The sequence below is a fragment of the Streptopelia decaocto genome, assembly GCF_964273445.1.
Source record: "Streptopelia decaocto genome assembly, chromosome: 12".
Taxonomy (NCBI): Eukaryota; Metazoa; Chordata; class Aves; order Columbiformes; family Columbidae; genus Streptopelia; species Streptopelia decaocto.
In genome coordinates this window covers 11,661,977-11,683,175 of record NC_138667.1, presented here as the reverse complement: position 1 = coordinate 11,683,175, position 21,199 = coordinate 11,661,977, and the positions used below count along the sequence as shown (strand labels likewise).

Genomic DNA, 21,199 nt, shown 5'->3' with positions numbered 1-21,199 from the left:
GCTGCAGGGACTCCGTAAAATTATATATGAAGCCTCAGCAATTCTTCTGACCCCTTGAATAAATGAAGACAGACACCGTCCTTCACTGCAGAGCTTGGGTTTGTGGCACAGACAGCTCCACTGTGGGGAAGGTCACCTGGGCCTGGGGCAGCTCGCCTGCTGGATTGGCAGTAATCTCAGTTTTGTGCTAACCCAAAGACGCGCTCTGTGAGCCTCCTCTGTGCCCACGGCTGACTCGGGAGCCTGAGCTGGCGTGAGCGGCAGCAGAGAAGTGGATGGTGATGATCACTCCCTCGGGTATCCTGCTCCCATCACAAATGAAGAGGAAGAGGTAACAAGAGTGGTATAATCTATAATTTACTGTTCTAAATAACCTGTACTGAATTATCAGAGAGTGCAGAGAGGTTTCTGGTTCCTCATTCTTACTTCCAATATTCCTGTACAATAAGAACATTTGCATAGTCTCACAACTGAGAAAAAATAATGATATAAGCTTTATTATAGAATATGGTAATGTAGTGGAATGATTTAAATGACTGGACTGGCAATTACTGGGTATTAGCTATTCTGGAAGGGTAAGTAGAGGAAGAAGCAGCAGCAGTTTTAAGTACTGTAGAATAAACTGGCTACTGAGCATGTGTCAATGAGTGTGATGATAAAGCTCACGAAAGAGAACCCATCAGAAAACACATGAGCTACTTTCCAGGTGATATGAAAGCAACAACTGAAAAATTAAAATGAAGCATATGGGAAGACAAAACAGGCAGTTGCTATAAACTTGATGTAAGAGAATACAATCTTGATAAGGAAAGCTTAAAAAAAGGCATGACTAACAAAGATAAGGATGATAGAAGAGAGATTCTAATCTGTTAGGAACAAATGCAGTGCTCAAAATGCATGGTGGCCTATTGCTGGTGATAAAAGTACTGGTGTTGGATATTTCTTAATTAAAAGCAGGTGGGATGATGTACTTGCCATTCCGTTAGCACCCTGGCAGAACAGTAATGGGACTGAAAATAAACCCAGATACTTCACCTAAAATGGCCAGCTGGCTCAACCATCTTGCCTTTAATGTGTGCTGGGTACAGTCACACGCCAGTGGGGCAACAGAGGGCAAACATGACAACCCAGGTAAATATAGGCTGGTTAATCTGACATCCCAGATAGGAATCTGAAAACAGGATCAGAAATCCACTAATAAAGAATTAAAGGCAAACATGCAATTAAAAATCCATCAAAAATAGACCTTGTCAGGCTTAGTAAGTCTAATTATGAAGATGCATCACCTGGCACAGCACTTTAGAGTATACACAATATTTACAGATAACTATCTACACTATAAAATAAACGATGCACAGGTGGAGTGAGATGGTCTCCCTGCCAGATCTCAAACAATTTGCCACTGTCCTTCGAACGGGGATGTTTCCTGTGAGACGCTGCTTTGATCCCCACTGTTTGACACTTTCATCAGTGATTGAGAAGCACAGCTAAAGTCACTCCTGAAACAGCTGGTAAGCAACAGCGCGCTGGGAGAACACACAGCGTGACAGCCGCTGCTCAGCGAGCCAGCCCGGCCAAACAACATCTTAATGTAGCATTTAGCTGCATTAACACAGGGAAGAAAACGTTGTCCAGAGGTGCAGGAAAGGGCAGTCTGTGCCTCAGCTATTGCCGAGAGGGCTGAGGAGAGGTCTAAAACTTGGCACATCTGTTGCCAAAAGGGTTAAGACAGTCTGAGGGTAGAAGCAAGGAGGGAGTAAGAATGACGTGACACCTTCTGCATAGAGCAGAAAGGGCGACAAATCTCAGTGTCGGTTCTGATGTCAAAAAAAGGAAGGTCTGAGACACAAACATTATGGAAATCCTGGAGAAGAGCAACAGGCCCCTCCTTCCTATGCAAACATGTTCGTGGAGAAAAGGCCAAGTACTATAAGGTTTTTTATTTAGCAGGCAGAGTAAGAGGGAACAAAGGCTGGGAGCTGAGGGCAGACAAACCTGCTTGTTACAGTGAGGGTGAGTAACTATTGGAACAAATGAGCAAGGAACTTGTTGGTTTAAGATCACTTATACTCAAAAGATTGTGTTTCATAAAACTTTTTTTACCTGTCAGAGGTTGTAAGCCCAACACATGTGACTCACGACACGCTGGCACTGCGGTGGAATTGTGGCCAATTACAGCAGCAGGATGTACCAATTACCTTTCTGGTGGCAGCTGTGATGACGAGTTTAGACATAAAAAAAAATCCCTTAAAAATAAAATGCAAAATAAATGCAATTGTTCAGGCTCTGGACAACGCAAAAGGACTTCTTCAGGCCTTTAATTGGAACTTTACCTAGAGGAGAACTTGCTGAAATGGCAGACAACACATTTCAGAGGTTCCTGGTTTGCTGGAGAGCGGCACCTTGAGCGGGTATGACCTGGAGATTCGGTTCCTCGGTACTGGTGTGCTCGATTTCCAGGGACACTCACCTGCCTCTTTCACACAATGCAATTAAATTACAAACACAGTGTGGAAAGCAAATCAGCTGCACTCCTTCCACTTCATTTGTTCTTTCCTTCATTTAAAAGTCCAGGTACACCGCAGGCATCCAGCAGGGAAGTTGCACGCTTATTTGATGTTATGTTTGCACAGCAGGCAGGCATTTCAGAAGTTTTGTTGTGCTTTTACTTTCCAGAATAAATTAACCAGCCTCCATCCAAGAAGGCATATTTGCAGCCCTTTAAAGATGCGAAGCAGGAACAGAATGGAAGAAAATTTGTCACTCATTTGTAAAAGTAGCAGGTTGCTAAAAGCTACTGCTTGTAAGTTTGCACAACAGCCACGCACTGGTGAGTAACAGATATACACAGACCGTGTGTGTAAAGATGGCAATTAATTGGTCATACCAAAGATATATAGAAAATATAAAGTACCCACAGTAGCTCCAAAGTGGTTCAATGTCTGTATGTATGTAGGTGTATATATATGTTGCAGCTGAGACTCAAGACGCAGACCTCATCTGCTTCACGTCCAGTGGTGCACGACTAGTGCTGACATTGGTAAGTGAGACAAAAGCCGTGAAGAACTCCTTTCTCTGGGGCTCAGCCCCTGTGGAAAGTCCCTCCTGTACCTCCGGAGCCCATGGCCAGCTGGGCTCCAGGTGCAGACAGGCCGTGCTGCTGCCAGCCCCTCGCCCCATGTTCCGGCACCGGAGCTCGTGACAGCACGAGCTGATGGCTCTGCCTGTCCCAGGCTGGAGCTGCAGCTCTGGGGTAGCGTGGCTTGGGCACACCTGAGCTGCTGGGGCACACCTGAGCTGCTGGGGCACACCTGAGTGGTGGCTCAGACACACCTGAGCTGCTGGGGCACACCTGAGTGGTGGCTCGGACACACCTGAGCTGCTGGGGCACACCTGAGTGGTGGCTCGGATACACCTGAGCTGCTCGGTCACACCTGAGCGGCTGCCTGGGCACAAACCCAGATTTGAGCTCCAGCCCAGCGCTGCCTCTGCCCAGGGTGCCTCTGAAGCAGCTTGGACATGTTTGCTCCATAGCGTTCCAGGTTTCAGGAAAGATGATTATCACTTATACTAGTCCCAACACTGCCCAACCCAATAAGCCTTCCATGTAGCTGCAGAGCTCGGTTCAGAGAGCAGAGGGTTTTACAGGTACTGAGCCCACCGGAGCTGTCAGGCTCCAGGCTGTGCCAAGCTCTGCCTGGCAAACCCCACTCCAGCTGCTGCAGCAAAGAGGGCGGCTCTAAGGATAGATAAATCAATCAATCTTTCTTCAAAACCTCCCACCCACACACCAACCCCTTTGCCCAAACCTCATTAGTAAAGGAAATTCAGCCTTGCACATCAGAAACTTTACTCAAGTAAGCACAGGATAGTTACAGTTTCAGCACATGGAAATCCTAGAGGCTGGTGGCTGTTACTTACTTAAGTGACATTTTAATTACGCAGGTATTATGGGCTGCACAGGCCTTGCTCTGAATTAGGGCTTCTCTGTTCTTTTGACAATGACATTTTAATTCACATACACTGCAGACTTGAGATGATTTACAAACAGGTAACCACAAAGTCAAAACTAAAAATGCAGCAGGACAGAGTTAAGTAACAATCAAAACCCCTCAACAGCTGCAGAGAGAAAAATCAAATTAAAGCACCAAGAATGCCTTAGCCTGAGAGACCATTCCTTTGAGCTGTATTAGTGTAAAGACTGGAGCTCTATCATTTCAGTCCTTAAGTACACACAGAGAGACTTCCTGAAACAAATTTGAGATGACAACCTACAGCCAACAGAGAGCCACCAATAATTATTTCATTAGATCATGTATTGAAGTCTGCATGGAGACAACGGAAAAATCCGCCTCCAACGTAAACATTTCAGCATAGATATAAAAACCAGTAAGTAGTAATTACAAAAGACACCCCTTCTCCCAAGTCTGAACAAACTATTTCAACAGCACCTATATTTATATAGAGATATAGATACTGCACGGTCTTCAAGGTCTGGTGCACTATAGAGATCTTTTGCAATCAACTTTAACATTTTTGTTTACCATTATTATGGATATGAATTAATATGGGAAAAGCAAATGTCACTAATTTTATGGTAACATTACAAAGTGTGTGTATATATAGGCACAAAATTTCCTTGTTGCCTTCAGAAATGTGAATACAAAGCAAACAAACTGGGGTGCAAGGGTGGCCTGAGGTTAACTGGCTGATATTGCTATAAGCAAGACCAAAAAAATCAAATGCTTCAAATGAATGTCTTGCAAGTGTATTATTTGTGTTATTTCTAACCCCATCCCCACCATGGGAAGGACTCAAATAAGGCAAGAATTTCACAAACCAAACCCACAGAAATACCAGGCCTTTATGACAAAGCAAACCGACTGCAGAGCAGAGACTGGCTCGCTGCCCTGCCTGCTGCCAGTCACCCCCACCTGCCCAGTGGGGAGAAGCGCTTCTGCTGGATTCATTAATTCCCCAAGACACCACAAGGCGTTGTTCTTGGCTACAGGTGCGTGAGCATTTTCATTCAACCCAATTGCTTGCTAGAAATTTTGTTGCCAGCATTGAATGGGCCAAAATAATGAACCTGACTGTTGGACAAGCCAAACGCCGCAAGGGAAGAAAAACAATTAATTAAAAAAAGTCACACACTGGACACTGTTATCACTAAGAGAAGTCAAATGACTTGCTTTACATCGACATTGTAAATAATTTCACAAGCAGGGAAATGAATATGCTTGAGTCTTATCTTCACTTGAGAGCGTGAAGAACATTTGCTGAATTCTGTTACTGGTACGTGCAAGCACACAGTCACGAAGCCTGAAAGCCAGCAGAATGAGATTAAATCTATGCTATCTATTGTTGTTTGGATTTTGAACAAAATTGATGGAGTATGAACCAGTTGATGAATCCTGTTTTATCTGGAAATTTTCAGTTGACAGGCCAAAGGGGCGAAGAACCAAATTCCCAAGATCCTTCAGTTTGCCTGCAGTGAAAAGGAGAGATAATACATTAAGTACGAAGCAGATAGAAAACTCCCATCGACAGTCCAGCTCTACTGATTTATCTACAAACTCAAGGTAAATGCTGTGCAAATCTCTGCTGTTTGTTGGCTATTTAGGTTCTTAACATGAATTTAAAGACTCCCAATGGTAGGGATGTAGTTACTGTCAGCCTTGGGGTTGCAAACAGATCAGCGAGTGGCTGCAGACCTTCCCGGCTCGGTGGTGCCAGCTCTGCAGAGCACCGAGTTTCCTCAGTTATAGGCTCTTCAGGCACGAGAGTTTAACACCATGAAGCAATGGTCTCCCATATCCTTACACTTGGATATAACTCTGATAGCTGCCAACATTGAGTGTTCTAACACAAGGTTCTCAGTTCTGGTCATTTTTGGTGCAGCCACAGTTCTATGAACAATCAAGTATTTATAACTGCCCAGTTTCCTCAACTACTGAACAAAACAATGAAGGTTCAAACTGCTCATTGTAATAATTAAAAATCCCTTTCTGAAGGTGTATATTGATATAAAGAAAAATGAAACAAATTCATCCTTGCAACTGTATTTGCACACTAAGCAGCCATTTTGCCTCCAAAAAAATTCATCATGATGTCATGTGATGTGACATCATTAACTCACTTTCAAAACTGCAGTTCTCCAGGACAAATTTACCACTGCTAAGAGCTCTAAGCAAGTGTTATTTAACAAGCAAATATACATAGGGTGTGACACTTAATAAAATGTAAAGGCTATCAAGATATCATATCAATTTCAAAATCTAAAATCAATTCATATGTATCACACGTGCTTTCTGACTAGAAAATGAATCTTGCTCCCAGCCACAAAAGGGGAGGGACAACAAAATGACATCCTTTTAAAAAACACCATATCTGTATAGAGATGATAGCAAAGATAAAATGCATAACATGAAACAAGAAGCAGAGGTAACAATTTGCATGTTGGCTAAACACAAGCCAAGTGAGCCCTGGCACGACATGCCAAAGGAGGGAGACGGTCAGTTTTCCAAGGAAAACATTTTCCTCCTGGCTTCAATGCAGAACTGTAATTTCCCAAGGAACAAACAGGAGAAGTTTGGACAAGTTGAAGCATCCATAGGTTTGCATCCATATGCTGCACATCACCTTTCAAAAAGCCTTCTGCCTTTACTAGATCTTCAAGGGAATGATTTTGTTTTGCTGGGAGTTTTGTGTGTGCACATGGTGGGGAAAAAGCAACAACAATAGCTGGCAGATGGAAAATCCAGTTAAGCAAGTGGAGCGGCCACAATCATGTAACTAAAATGTGCAAAGGCCACACCTATTGCTACTGCCATGTGTGTGCTTTCCACGAGCCATCTTTAGTCAAGAGAAACATCTGTTGTTCTCGTTGTCTTTGCCTTTATTTCTAAACTAATGTTAGAAACTAAGTGCAAAGATATATGCACACTTATAATTTAGTGTCTTTGCTTTTCCTAAGTTCTTTTGTTTGAAAACCCCGTTTCTGCCCAGCAGCACAATTATCACCATGGCTATTAAGTCAGTCTCCTCACTGCGATGCACCAGCCGCAATGTAGTTCAGGCTTTGCTGCTGCCACCCTGAAGCAGCAACTTCACAGCAGTGCGAAAGTACAGAAACCTAAGGAGCAAAGCCGCATGTGAGTTCTTTACAGAAAGCGACGAGCAGTATTTATGTTGCACATACGGAGTACAAACAGATCAAGAGATTTGCTTTGTGCGACACTGCAGGCCTGTGATGTGCTCACAACACAAACTGCAGCCAAGCCTGAACTTGGCCCAGGGAAGTGTGTCCCTCCTCTCCTACATTCTGGCAACAGTTCAAGTCAGGTTGGACACCACCACCATAAACCAAAATATGCTATTTTTTTCAATCACATTTCCAAAATTTAACTGGGGGCAGGGGAGCTTTTGTGAACACATTCACAAAAGAACAAAACCAAAAACACAAACAAAAAAACCCCAAAACAAAACAACCCAAAAAACCAAAACTCGCCCCCGCCCCCACAAAAAAACCCAACAAACCAAAACCAACAACAACAAAAACCACACACACACAAAAAACCCCCAAACAACACAAACAAACCACTCCCCCCAACAAACCAAACAAACAATAGTTGGGGAAAAATGCAAACAATTTATCCAAACAACTCATTCCTGCATAAAGAAAGTACCGGCATTACTGCAGCACTCCTACGTACACCAAAGTAATGAAGGTCTCGCATCAAAGTGCTGGCTCACAACTGGGTATCTTTCAGAGATTTGTGTAATTATTTTAAAGCAAGACTGGTCTTTGAGAGTCAACATGGCAATTCTGTGACCTTACAAAGGAAGACAGCCTTACACTTCCAAAGCAGCTGGTTGGTGAGACACAACTTCTCTTCTATTTTGTTTCTGCTGTGTGGATTAACAGATGAGGTGGTTGAGTGACCTGGCCCAAGTCATTCCAGTGAGGGGCTCAGCTGGGATCAGCTTCTTTGTACTGGTGGTGGGTTATTTCTAAGATACAGCCTGTTTAAACTAAGTTAACCATTAAGTTCGTAACATTATACTGCATCCTAAAGGCGTTTTGGTTCTCAAACTATGAAGTTGTTCATAGCATCTCTATGACTGGGGTGAACAGTTGCTATTGTACTTCTAGACAACCACTTGGCCATTGCCCAGCTCCAGGTTTGGGGTGAGAAGTGTCTTTGTGTCCCGGTGGCAGAGCCCGCGGGGCCCGGCGTGGCACAGCGGTTGTGAGCAGCCCGCGTGCTGCGCAGGGGCAGGCGGAGGAGCTGGCCCTGTTCAGGACACTCAGAAGGTCTTTTCTCCCCGGAGTTGGTACGATGGCTCTTTTCCGGCCACGCTAGAGCCAGTAAACACACAACAACTGCCTTGGTATTCTCGGCTGCAGCGAGGCCAGCTCTCTGGGGGAAGCTAGAGACTATATTTAATACTTGATTCTTTACCTCGCTGCGAATGAATAATTAAAACAATACAATCATAGGTCACCTTCCCGCTCTATCACTTACATCCACGTACAGCAACGCCTTTTGGTGCAGCCACATTTAATAAATGGTTAATGAAGCAGAAGAAAGCGTTGCCTTTTCCGGGATCTCCAGCCCAAAGCACTGCTCCTGCTGTCTCCAAGCACATAAACCCACCATTGTAGGAAAGCACCATTTCCTCCTCCCCCACTCCCCTTTCATCCCTAAATTAAGATCTGTAGTTGAGCCCGATCTCCCCTCCCCCAGAGAGCAGCTCTCCCCAGGCGGAGCTGGGCTGGGGAAGGAAGGAGCTGTGGAGCGGTGACTCAGCCTCAGAGCTCCCAGCAAACACACCTTCTCCTCGCCGGGACTGTATTTTCATAGATCTTGTCCTTTATATCTTAGACGCCCCAGGTCTACTTTTCACCTGCAACTCCAGCATGCTAAATTTCTTCAGCAAAGCAATATTCAGAGGTTAAAAGGAAAGCTAACTGGTAAAAATCAATTTAGGGCTCAGAAGTCTGTGATTCATTATTCACCTAAACTTGCAATGGAACATCCCCTTGCAAAAGGCAGATGCACAAAAAGATTTCTCATGATTTACATTAAGATGTAACAGCCAAAATGAATTGCTATTCTGTCTGCCTGGCAGTAATTCTAGTATAGTTGCTAGTGTTCAAGTGGTGCTTGGATGTTGAAAAGCCGTATATTGTTTGTGTTAAGAACTTTTTTTGGATAAAAGACAAATTTCCTGACGAAGTCTCATATTTGTGTAACTTTCTGTATTACCAACAACATTTCTTAAGCAATTAAAAGAGCGAAGGCAAATACTTTTCCCTTCCCTAAATGGTAAGCGAGGACTGAACTGAAAGTAACTGTACATTAGCTCTAATTTGAAGCACTTAAAGTGACCTCCCTATACACAGTATTGGGATTTAGCAGCTTAATTGCAAATACAACATGCCCTGCAGTACTAAAAAAACCCCAAACCTCAAGACCAAAAACCAAACCAAACCAACAAACAAACAAAACAAAAAGAAAGCAACAGCAACAACAAAAACCAACCAACCAAAAACCTTCCCCCCCAACCCCTAATTCTTTAGGCACTAAGCCTAATAAATATCTTTACTGATCTCATGTAGCTGGAAAAATCCCTTATTGGCAGAAAAGCTCCGATACACCTTCCCATAACCACATTGATAATCAAGTACATTTCATTATTTTCTGCAATCCACTGATTTATAACTTAAGCTGAAAATCCCAATAGTTTGTAATTAGATTTGATGAACTCCATGTGTCTCTGACAGGTTACACAGATGACATATGTTCCACCCCATTTTTTTAATATCAAATATACTTGGCTCCCCTGCAGTAAAAGGTATGATTGTCACAGCCCCCAAAGCTGCTAAACCTTTCTAAAACTATTCCAAACTTCCCCCTGTTCTCACACCCTCTCCCCAAAGGAGCTGGTCCCAGTTATCACAAGGATTGCAGCTTCTCTAAACCAGACTGGCTTGTTGCACAATCAGTGGAAATCTTTGGCTTTTACGTCAGAAGATAAATAAAAAAGAACACAGAAATGGTCAGTATATGTTGACATCCATGCGGCAAGTTAAGGTTTCCTTAATGTGAAACTCAGAGGTTAGTTCATACTGAGCAAACTTCAGTGGCAAGTGGCAGCACTAACCTGCAAGGCTGAATAGAAAATATGAAAGTAATTTAAATACAAATGTCAGCTTTGGGAAAGTTAGATCCTCGCAGAACACAAAGCAGAAATGAACTCTGGCAACAAAACATGCTTTTTTTCTAGTGATATCAGCTTCGCCAATCACATGCACTACCACTTGCACAGAAGAATTCATAGTTAGGTAGTCTGGAAGAAAAATCCAGCCAAGAATGTGTACTCTGACTTATTTACACACAATCGCTTAAGAAGTGGTTTCAGCTTCTGACAAACTATGTGGTAATGAGCTGCAGCGCTGGAAAACAGGAAACACACTTGGGGAAGGAGGGCGATGCACTCCATTTACTTCGGTTTGTTCGTACACAGCTCCAGTTTTCATGACAGCGTTAGTTGGCCATACGTGCAAGCCAGATGCCTGTTTGCAACACTAGGTAGGTCTAATTCAGCCTCCTCACAAACAGAACTGAAACACTGTACAAATCAACGTAAACATGAAGACTTGGAGTATAGGTTGGAAGCGCTACAATAAGAACCAAATTTATTTCTTCAGACACAAGATCAAACATGCTCAGTAATTACAGCTGGCTGACTTATTTTACGTAAAGGTTTAGCAAAAACCCTGTTTTATGCCTTTCATGGGAACGTTTCCTTTGAAGGGCTACTTGCAGGGCAGAGCAGTTGGTCTGTTTCAAACCATTTTCCCCTGCTTTTACATGCATCAATACAAATTGTTTTAGAAGGTCTTGAGTATTTATTTATTTGAATTTAACCAATAGCCTTTTTTGCGAGGCAGAATTAGCTAGAACTTACTGTAGGTGAAAGCAAGCAATAGAGAACTTCAAAAAAATTAAGAGTTTAGCTCAACACAGAACAATTATTTCCTTGCAGATTTACCTTCTTCACATTTTCTACAAGAAATTTTACTCATGCATTTTATTTTTCTAGTAGACTATGAAAGTTATATGTACACACCACTTACCTAACATTTCTTTCTTTAATTTTTCATTCCGCTCTTCAATTTGTCTAGGTAGTCGCTGTGGAAAGAGAGAAAAACTGGAATCAGGCCCATGCTTTCAATAATACCATAGGCTAAGCTTATGGAATTTTCGGACACATATCCAGGATACGCTGTTTACAGTTTAAAAGGAATCCTTATGTCAAACCACACTTTCATCTCATTTTGGAAACCTGTAATTCATCCTATGACACCAGTTCACGTGAACAGTAAGTTGTAACTTGGAAGTGCAGGTTTCATCCAGGCGTACATTTTAGCTGCAGAAAAACAGACCCGACCTGATCGCTTGGAATTTTAACTGAAAAGCTTATGGAATTTAAGAGACTTACAATTAAAGTATATTTTAGCCCTGTTTCCACTGCTGCGTGCACTAAATTCTGTAAGGGAGGCCAGAGGAACTAAGCAAGCACAGTATTTGACTTCTGAACCTAAACACAGGTGTAATGAGGAAAACATCCATAAAGTCCGTTCTCAGCAGCATCGCACCTGAGGGAAATCCACCCTGTGAAAACACAAAGATCTTCTAAATACAAATATTTTATCAGAAGATCACTGAATTAGCTGTCTATGAACTTCAGGACATAGTTTAATGAGTTGCATCTTATTAGGGAATAGATGCACAGTTCTAAGGACAGGGCATACCAAACGGGGCCTGGATTTGGGAGTTCAAGGGAGGAAACTCCAACAGTTCATCCTGGGCAAGGTGCTGCTCCAAGGAACAGTTCATTAATGTGCTTTTTCCCACCTCAGAACTGGCACCAGTGTTAAAATCTGTTGCACTGTCAAAAACCGACCACGTTTCTAAAGAGCATTCTGTAACTGCATGGGCTGTGCATTCCTAATGATCTGAGATTCCCATTTCTGCCTAGAACAGCCTTGACTTATCTTCCATCCTTACACACACTAGTGTTTTGCTGTATGATTGTAATGATAATTTTTAATTATAACTTTATGTTCACTACAACTAAATTTACCATTGTTTCATTTAAATTTTGCATTTTCTATGAATCAGTTAAATACAATATTAAAACAAAATACATTATGAACGACAGTTACTTTTTAGACATCATTTTCATATGTTTCAGAAGTACTATTTTAAGCTTTTAAACTATGCTTATTACTGTGTGATTCTGGCAGTTCAGCATGCAATTATGTGCATAACTATGCTGTCTCTTCTTGTGGGGGTCATAGCAAATAAGACAGACATACTGTAGTGGTGCTATCGGTAAATTAATTGTAGTTGCAGACTATGGTAACAGGTGTGGAATTCACTCCTGATACACTTCCCTTATGATAACTGGCTTCTCAACATAGTTAAACAATTCATTTCCTAATCTTGTTCCTTCCTGTCATTTACATCTCCAGTCACAACAGATAGGTTTGTCATCCTGATATCATTGCCATGCTGAAATAAGATGTTCATTCACCTCACGAAAAAGCCCATTGACGAGGCTGCCTGGCTATTCCTTTGCTCTTCAGAGCAGAATACACTGGTGAACACAAGAAAAGACAACTCATTTTCTACAGTGATGGGGAAGAGAGGTGATACACCCTAGAAAAAAAACCAGAAAACTGAGTACTGAGGAATACAATGTAGACACACATGGATGGCTAAGCCCAAAACCAGCCCAGGCCCAGCATCACCACCAGTGAGCCAGACCTAATGAGCCCAGTCAGACCTCATCTGACTCCTGCTGACCCAGAGGGGCTTATTAGGCTGGGTGTAGACCTGGACCTGAGCTGCCTGCATGAAAACACGTGCGGATATCCCCAGGCTCCGAGTTCAGTTTGCATTGCGGCTGCGAGATCTGCTGAATCTTGGATGAACTTGGCATATATGGAGCATCTTTCTCACATTTGGACACTAGGCTTTAGCAGGAAACGAAGACAAAAATCCTTGATCTGAAATACATACTCCATGTTTTATCTGTCTGAATACTACTGTTCCAAACACTCAGCATTTCTCACTCCAGAAATGTATTTGCAAAGTTAGTTATCTACAGAAAGATGTCCGTAAGGCCAGCTATTTGTCTGGTGTCTATGATACTCATCTCGAAGTACAGCTTCTTTTGGTAAATAAGTTTATCTGGCCTGCCAATTCCTCAAAAACCATGTTGAAGCTAAAATTCACACAACACTGTTACACACCTGCTAAAAACAAAACCTAAAGATTAATACTACATAATTAAACACTTTCAGGGTAAGCATTAATAGGATTATTTGACCACAAAACATTATAATTTCAATCTGTTTAATTTGCCATTGAAGATGTCAAAAGTAACTAAAGTGTGTGACACTAGGATTTAAATCAAAACTCTAGCACTCTACTCCTGAAAAACAAACAGTACTGATATTTCAGAACAGCTACCAAATCAGGAATCAAAGCAAAGAACTACTGTGTATTTAATATTTTTAAGCTGTCATTTAACAAGACTGTGACATTCCCCCTGAAGCAGTATGTGAAATACTTTCTGTGCACCGAAAGGGGAAAGATTAACAGTGAATGAAGCAAATTTGCAGATTCTCTTGATGCATCATTTTCATTACCAGTGAGGAGGAAAAAATGCTGTGGTATTTCTGCAAAGTGCAATGCACTTTGCCTTACAAAAAAGCAAAGCTTCTTCGTCTCCCACATATTACATATGTTAACCATGCATATGGAGTCAACATTAGAGCTGGAATTGTTTCTTTATTATGAAATGTAGACATCTATTGTGAATATTTTTAAAAGGGTGAAACTAGATGTCAGTTATTTCCTTAACAATTTTTCAAGATGGGAGTTTTAAGCTTCAGTCTCAAAATATTGCTTCTACCTGGAAACTTGACAAAGAACAGGACCGACTCAGGGCAGAATGTCCTAAATACCACTGCGGTGTAAATTGAGGGCATTTTGTGCAAAGTGTTCTGCACCACATGTGAGCTTAAAGCCTCTGCCTAGTAAACGAGGTCAAGGAGCAGAAGGTATATGAAACAGTCAACCTCTGTACTTCCCAGCTATGAAAATTTAGAATAAATTACTGATCATTCTAAAACATTCCTGAAATATGGCCAGGAAGAAAGCAGCACTCCTCATGATTCTCTTCCAGCCCAAACCTCCACCGGTTACTGAGCAAGGGCTCTTTAGTGAGATTATTAGAGACATACTCACTGAAAGAAAATTGTGGTTTTGCAATAGGTATAAAGGACATTATCTATATTTTCACAGGGTTCCAATCAGCTAAAACATATGTATTTTAAACACCCTACATTTTGTACCAACTACTGACAGTGTTCCCAAGGCTTAATCTGTGGAGTCCTGACTGGTGGTTCATGACAACGTCTGATCTTCACAGTTGTTCTTTGTATGATGAGCTGCTGAAGTGCACTTCTTACACACTGTTGTACCAAGGAACTGGCTGGATTACACTAGGCCTCACTCTGCCGCTCATCTAGTGCCAAAAGACTACAAGCTCCAGAAACGAAACCCCATCGTTTCCTTTAAAACTGTCAGCAGACTCCTTGGCTGAATTCCTGGATCAAATAATCCAGCCTCAGCGAGCAGGCTAGAAACAAGGCCAACACAAATACTCCTCTAGACTGTGATGGACCCATCGTATTCACTACCCATGCAGTAAGGATGTTTGACAAGCTTGTCATTTATGAAGCCATTGCCAAGAGGTAGGTGATGAAGTGCTCTCCTGCTTTCAGCCAGATGCAGGCACAAGTAAACTGTCTCACAGCAAACCGACTGCGTCAGTGGGTGCTGCCCAAAGGTTTGGCCCCAATTCCTGCACTGCCTTGATAACGTCTTGTTTCCTTCTCACTGGCATTTGCAGCAACACTTGTCTGACTGCAAAAAGCCACAGCAATATGAAGTATATGATCTGGGGCTTTTTGATCGCTGGCTTTTTTTTGCTCGCTTGTTGGTGTTTTTCCCTTTAGAGTCCCGTACAGAACCAGCCATCCCCGAGGTTGGACATGAGCCGGGACCTGCGCTCACACAACAGGGCAGCTCTGTGAGCAGCGGGTCAGTTCAGCTGCTTTGTGAAACCATACCCTTACCGCTCACAGGAGTTACACACTTACGCAGAATATTTTTCTGCCATCACTGCAACTGATCCAGTCCCAAAGGAAGTAATTTCAGACAAGGCTTCTTGGCTAATATGCTATAAAAGCAGTTTCTAATCTGTCACAATACCAGAGTATGGAGAAAGGGGTTGGGAAATAAATAAAAACCTCACTACTGATGATTTATTTTCCCAAATGGAGAGTTAAAACAATTAAACCTAAGCCTCTCAAAAATATTTCTGCATCAACATATTCTAAGTGGTTTTAGAGATAATTTTGCAGGTGAAGTAAATTATTTTCTTTTTCTTTATGGGGCAGAATATGTTACAGGTTCACTGATGTGAAGCCGAACTAAAGTAATGACACCCTCTGAAAATTTAACCAGATACAAATAAAGTCAAGTATTAGCATACGGATTCGGGTGCCCAACTAAGAATTACATTTTTAAATTGCATCCATTTGCATTAAAATGGAAGTAAAGAATAGTTCAACTGTTGTTATCCCTGCAGAAAATCATCAGCTCTTTCCAGGCACTCTGGTGCTTGCAAAATTCACCTACCATGCCCTGAAGCTCCCACTTTGATAAAAAGTGACCACCTCTGTACTTTTTAGAGTGGCTCCCTTTCATTAGTACATGTTCCTTCAAAACCACAGGCTGGCTGGCCACATCTCTACCACATTTGTCCTTTCAAAACAGCCTTCATCACCTCTTTTCAAAAATAAGAAGAGTAAGCAGCCTGTAAGAGGAGCTTTCTGCACAAAATAGATTCCCCTTCTTGCCACCGTGTGAAAAGACCCTCTGAATTTGTCAAATCCACAGCAATTTCCCACACTGAGCATTACCATACTAAATATCACTAGAAAAATCACTTCCTGCTCGTATTTTACACAAAGAGATACTTAAAACCTCAAATCAGCAGGCTGTGGCAGTGACTTTAAATCCCCATTGAGCAGGGATTATTTACATGTTAGACTGGGGTTTCACAAGTGCTGGGGTTTTTACCTTTTTTCATCCAAGCTGACACATCCTAAAGGCCAAGGAAACTTGCAAGAAATGTTTTATCCTGAAGTATTTGTAATTTGATTACAAGCGGACATTGGAAGACAGTACTAAGCTGGAGAATTTTTTTTTAGAAGGAAGAAAGTAACAGAATCAGGAGGTGCTTTTTTCTTCACATGAAAGGGTGTTTGAAGATTAATAGCAGACTTCAGTCACTATTAGTAAAATACTCAAAGTGGCCAATATGCACACAAGACATAGCAAAGAATATGAACAGAAAGTAGCTAAATCAAGAAACAAAAATATCAATATTTTAAAGTAGCTACAAACATAGATACAAGACTGATGGAATCCTGTCTATGCCATTCTCAAAGTTATCCAATCAAGTCATCAAAAAAAGTAATTCTTTTATAATTATGCCATAAAGGCTGCAAATGTACCAAGCAGAAATATAATTCTACTTAAAAAAAAACAGATTCCCACTAATTAGGCAGCTAGCAAGAACTGTATTATAGGGTTCTTGTGTTCTGATCTCCACGGTGCTAAAGTGCAGCAGTGGTTCAGACAACCTTTCCTAGCACATGCATAAAAACAATTGACAGCCTCAGAAAACTAGAATGAAGTGTGAGTGTGTGTGTGCACTGTTCAACAGCTAAATGTGCAATTACATGCTACAAGCTCAGAACACACATCTGCTTTCACTCATTTTACAAAAGTAAAAAGAGGAATATGCTTTATTGTAATGGAAGCTGTGGCAGTTGATGTAATCTTCATGTCAAACCACATGAGAAGAGCACTACACTTTCAGACTTGAAAAAAAAGTTATCACTGCTGCAGTATATGAAGCTGCTTGTATAAACAGCACTGAATATTTAGAATAGGAAAGAAAAGACCTTGGTTTAAAGTTATGCCAAAGTATACTAAAAAAAGGCTTACCATGCAAGCTTCTCTGGCTTGATGAACTGATGGGTCTTTTTCTAGGACTGCCTTATAATCTTCCAGAGCTTCATCTAATTTTTCCGTTTTTTCATATAGTTCTGCTCTCCTCAGCAAAGCTCTAATATAGTGAGGGTCTAATTCCACTGCTAGAAAACAAAAACAAAGCACAGTATTTTACTTGAAACATGTCTACACCCCTCAAATTAATTCTTCAGTGTGTATTAAATTCTTAATCATTACCTTTATACTGTAGCTTAGAAACAAGCACGGTCACAATTTAAAAGTCATAATTCAGAAAGGCCTGTGAAAGTCTAATGCAAACGATCCTATTTCATTTAACATCTACAATCCACTGCAGACAGAAGAGATTTGTAATGCACAAACATTTAACATTTATAATACTATATATGCAGAGATTCTAAGTGACAGTTCAGAAATTTTGAGGACCTGTAAGATATTTTTCAGCTTCTGTATATTTAATAAGTATATATTATTTGATTACAGCTCAAGTTAAATGTACCTAAAGATACATATAGCAGACAAAATAAGTGTTACCCTGTTTATTTTAGTTCAAGGGGTGACAAACTCCAGGAGAACTACTGGTGTTCTGAATTCACTCCAATATCAAACACTCAAAATTGGGTTGGGTATCCACAAATGGTAATACTAGCTCTACAAGTTAAGAGGCATACTGACTGCATTTAAGCTTTTCCTCTCTTTATTCCATTGGTAGCCATGACCATGTTAATGGATGCAGTTAAGACTGAATGCTGAACTTAACAGTAACCTGCAAATAGTAATTTCTCAATAATTTCTTCATCCATTTTTCATCACAGAAAAGGGAGTATGAAAGACTGCACATTTTATATTTACCAACCCGTTAAAATGGTTCTCGGGACAATTAAATCTAGGATCATCTAGCTAAATATTCTATTTTTTCCTTCTGGAAGGACAATACAATGCTACAGTCAGCAAGTTGCAGGTTAGTGTGAATTGCTCTGCTGTGCTCCAAGTGTTGCATTGCAGTTTGTAAGCCAAGTCCCCGGGGAGTGTCAAGCGATGGCAGCTTCACGTCTCACTGCTGCAAAGCACAGATTCCCTTTCAGCCACTACAAAATTAGCAGAACTGCTTTTCAAAATGCACCACCACCAAAACAAGGCAAACCCCCAACGTGACAGAGTCCAGCTAGAATTTGTTACCTTCAAGAATACTTTTAGCATGTACAAACTCCTATTTACTGTACAAGCAGTACTGGCACGCAGCCATTGGATTAGTTTTCTGATCGGTAATTTGGATTTTTTTTTTCCCCAGCTGTCATGGGGAGTTTAACAAATATTCGAGCATGTGTGAGTGGGTGGAAGCAATAAGGCAATGCACAGCTGAAACCATTTCACCAGAACTTACAGAGAGAAAACTACACAGGACAAGAACAGGAGAGCATAAGCCCTTGTGACAAAGCAAAAGCCTTGCATAAAAAGGACTTGATAACTCTTTTAGTTCTATAAGGCCTCACAGTTCTTTGGAATCTGGGCTTAAACCAAGATTTGGGGGGCAAAGTCAGGTGGAAGTGGGTTTAAAATAGTAGGTGTAAGGAAACAGCTTCCATAATAAAAATACTTTCGTATTAAAAAGAAGTACAAATGACAGCCTTATTGGCACAAGAGAATAGAAAGTATATTATTACAGACTGGAAAAGTTTGACATTTTATAAAATAACATAAATAATTCTAGATTCAGGTGTCTTCCACCACAGTTTTCTGTAAGTTCTTTAAAGACCCTTATGCCCAAAATTACTGCTCTGCAGTAAGGCACCAACTGGTGTAATTTATGTACAAAAGATCTGGCACAAGAGCAGCACACAAAAAAGTCATACCTTTGCTGCAGTCATTTAGGGCAGCTTCTGTCTTGTCCTGGAACACAAAATAGTTTTGTTATATTTAAGTCATATTTCTCGGGAAACAGATTATTTGCAATTGCAAGCAAAAAGGTTTGTCTGGTGTTCCAAGGAGCTGGGATGCTCATGTAATCAAGGCTTTTCATACTACTGCTTCTGATGTAAAGCTCTTTACCAGCGATTAGCTGCCAGTGTTCAAACCGCCCGGCTGCCCCACTAATCGCTCTGTGCTCAGCAGCCACTGTCAAACGGCTGAGTCACATCTGCAGGCCCTGGCTTAACTGAGCTACCGCTTTTTTACCCCTGTCAATTAATTAAGGGGTTGGAATAGATGGTTCCCAGGACTCCCAGATAAATTCTTGTCTGTACAAGCTAAGACATTTGGAAAGCAGACACCTTACTGCCTTTAGCACTAATACAGCTTTCTCCACAAGGGCCAATGCATGAGACTTCCCCAAGTGGGAGGGACAAGATCTGAGTGCACCCGGACCACCACAGTTAGGAGATGAAAGTCAAGCAATCTGCTTATAATGAAACACGAAAAAAAAAGGAGAAGAGCTGAGACAGAGATCCTATTTTCATCCAAAATAAAAGGGCTTTTTTTTTTTTTTTTTTTTTAATCAGGCTGTGCCGTGCTCCTGTTGTCGATCTAAGTAGTAGTGATCTTCCTACACCCAAGCACCCAGTTTCTCCTCCATTAAACAGAAGCTGTCTCATAGAAGAATGCCTCACAAGCTTTTACTGCAGTGCAAAGCAAACGGGTGCAGCAGGTATGGAAGAATAAACTGAATGGGGAAGTTATTAATAACATGTATCTATTTTCAGAGTAATGTGTTGGTCTGTCAGGTTCCACCAATCTACACTGGTGAGATACACTAGTTCTGCACAGCTTGTTTATCATCTTGGGCTCCTTTGGGGACTATTGGATTAATTTCCCAGTGATATGAATAGTTAACATCTGGATTGTGAGGAGCTTTCATATTTGAAAGGTTCTAGCTTCCATTATTACAGATTTTACCTCATTTTTTCCTCGTCTGCTCCAAGAATTCAGTATCTCAACAGCAAAGTAGATAATTCTAACCAAACAAGAATACTCTATGCTGAGTAAGAATTTATTTATTTATGCCTAAATATGGCTGTAAGGTGCATTTCTAAACAGAGCTGCATCTGTCTCAACAGTGGAGGAAAACTGCAAGAAACTTCCCTTTGCAGGAGGGTGAACTGAGGATAGGGAATACTGCGCTGTTTTTCTATAACAATTTAATCTTAACAACAAAGGCAAAAAAATAGGGAGTAATTTCCCCTGAATTCTTAGTATCTTCTCTTTCTAAAGAAGTGAAGTTTCTGTTCAGACAGATTGTGTTCTATGCCTTCCATGCTACTGAACTGCACTGGTGATTCTGGTAACAGCTGGGGACCTTTCCCTCGTCAAGGAATACAAAACATATGAAGAAAGCTGCAGCCACTCTATCCAGACTGTGCTATACAGGCTGGTCCTACTACAGAGCAACTCTGAAAAAAGCAGACTAACTGAATTCATAAAGCCATAACTAGGAAGTCCCGCTTATGCCTCAAAGCATTTGAGCCAATTAAATGAAGTATGTGACAATCTAGGCTTTTAGGAAAAACACTCACTAGCTACCGTTGTGAACAGTCTAATGCATGGTCTGCATGTCCTAAACATGCTTAAAGAGATCTGTTCCATGTGAACTTTGAATTTCATTAAAACAGAGAGAATGAAAAACAAAAGATCAGTGTTTTAAACATAATGCAGCAGAGCAATTTTGAACAGCTGTTCCAATTGCAACTGACAGGTTTGTGTTCACGCTCAGCAAAACCAAGCATGCCAGCATTTCCACGGGGAGCATGCGCTCTCATGCTCTGAGCAAGCAGCAAAACCTGCAAACAGCTTTATTTCTTTGCCCTCCTTTACACACCCCTAATGATTTCATTATTGCATTTGTCATATAATCAATACATGGTTTCATAAAATAAAAAGAATATTCACCTGTTTGAGTTTTGCGGCAGCTCTGTTTGAAAACAAAACAGCCCTGTCTTTTTGGAAGCAGGCTGGACATATCTGCAGGGCCTTCGTGTAAGAGTCTTCTGCCTCTCCATAGTCTGCAGAAGCAATAG

General features: G+C 41.3%; 1 protein-coding gene across 1 annotated transcript in view; it reads right to left on the bottom strand.

The window, feature by feature from the left end:
- Positions 1-3,833: 3,833 nt before the first annotated feature.
- Positions 3,834-21,199, bottom strand: part of TTC1 (tetratricopeptide repeat domain 1) — a 30,618-nt gene continuing 13,252 nt past the window's right edge. Inside the window, exons 4-8 of the mRNA XM_082063721.1 lie at positions 21,072-21,184; positions 19,043-19,079; positions 17,166-17,314; positions 11,147-11,201; positions 3,834-5,488 (exon numbers count right to left, since the gene is read on the bottom strand). Of these exons, the coding sequence (XP_081919847.1) occupies positions 5,355-5,488; positions 11,147-11,201; positions 17,166-17,314; positions 19,043-19,079; positions 21,072-21,184 (488 nt within the window). The 3' untranslated portion in view covers positions 3,834-5,354. The remainder of the gene's footprint in view (positions 5,489-11,146; positions 11,202-17,165; positions 17,315-19,042; positions 19,080-21,071; positions 21,185-21,199) is intronic.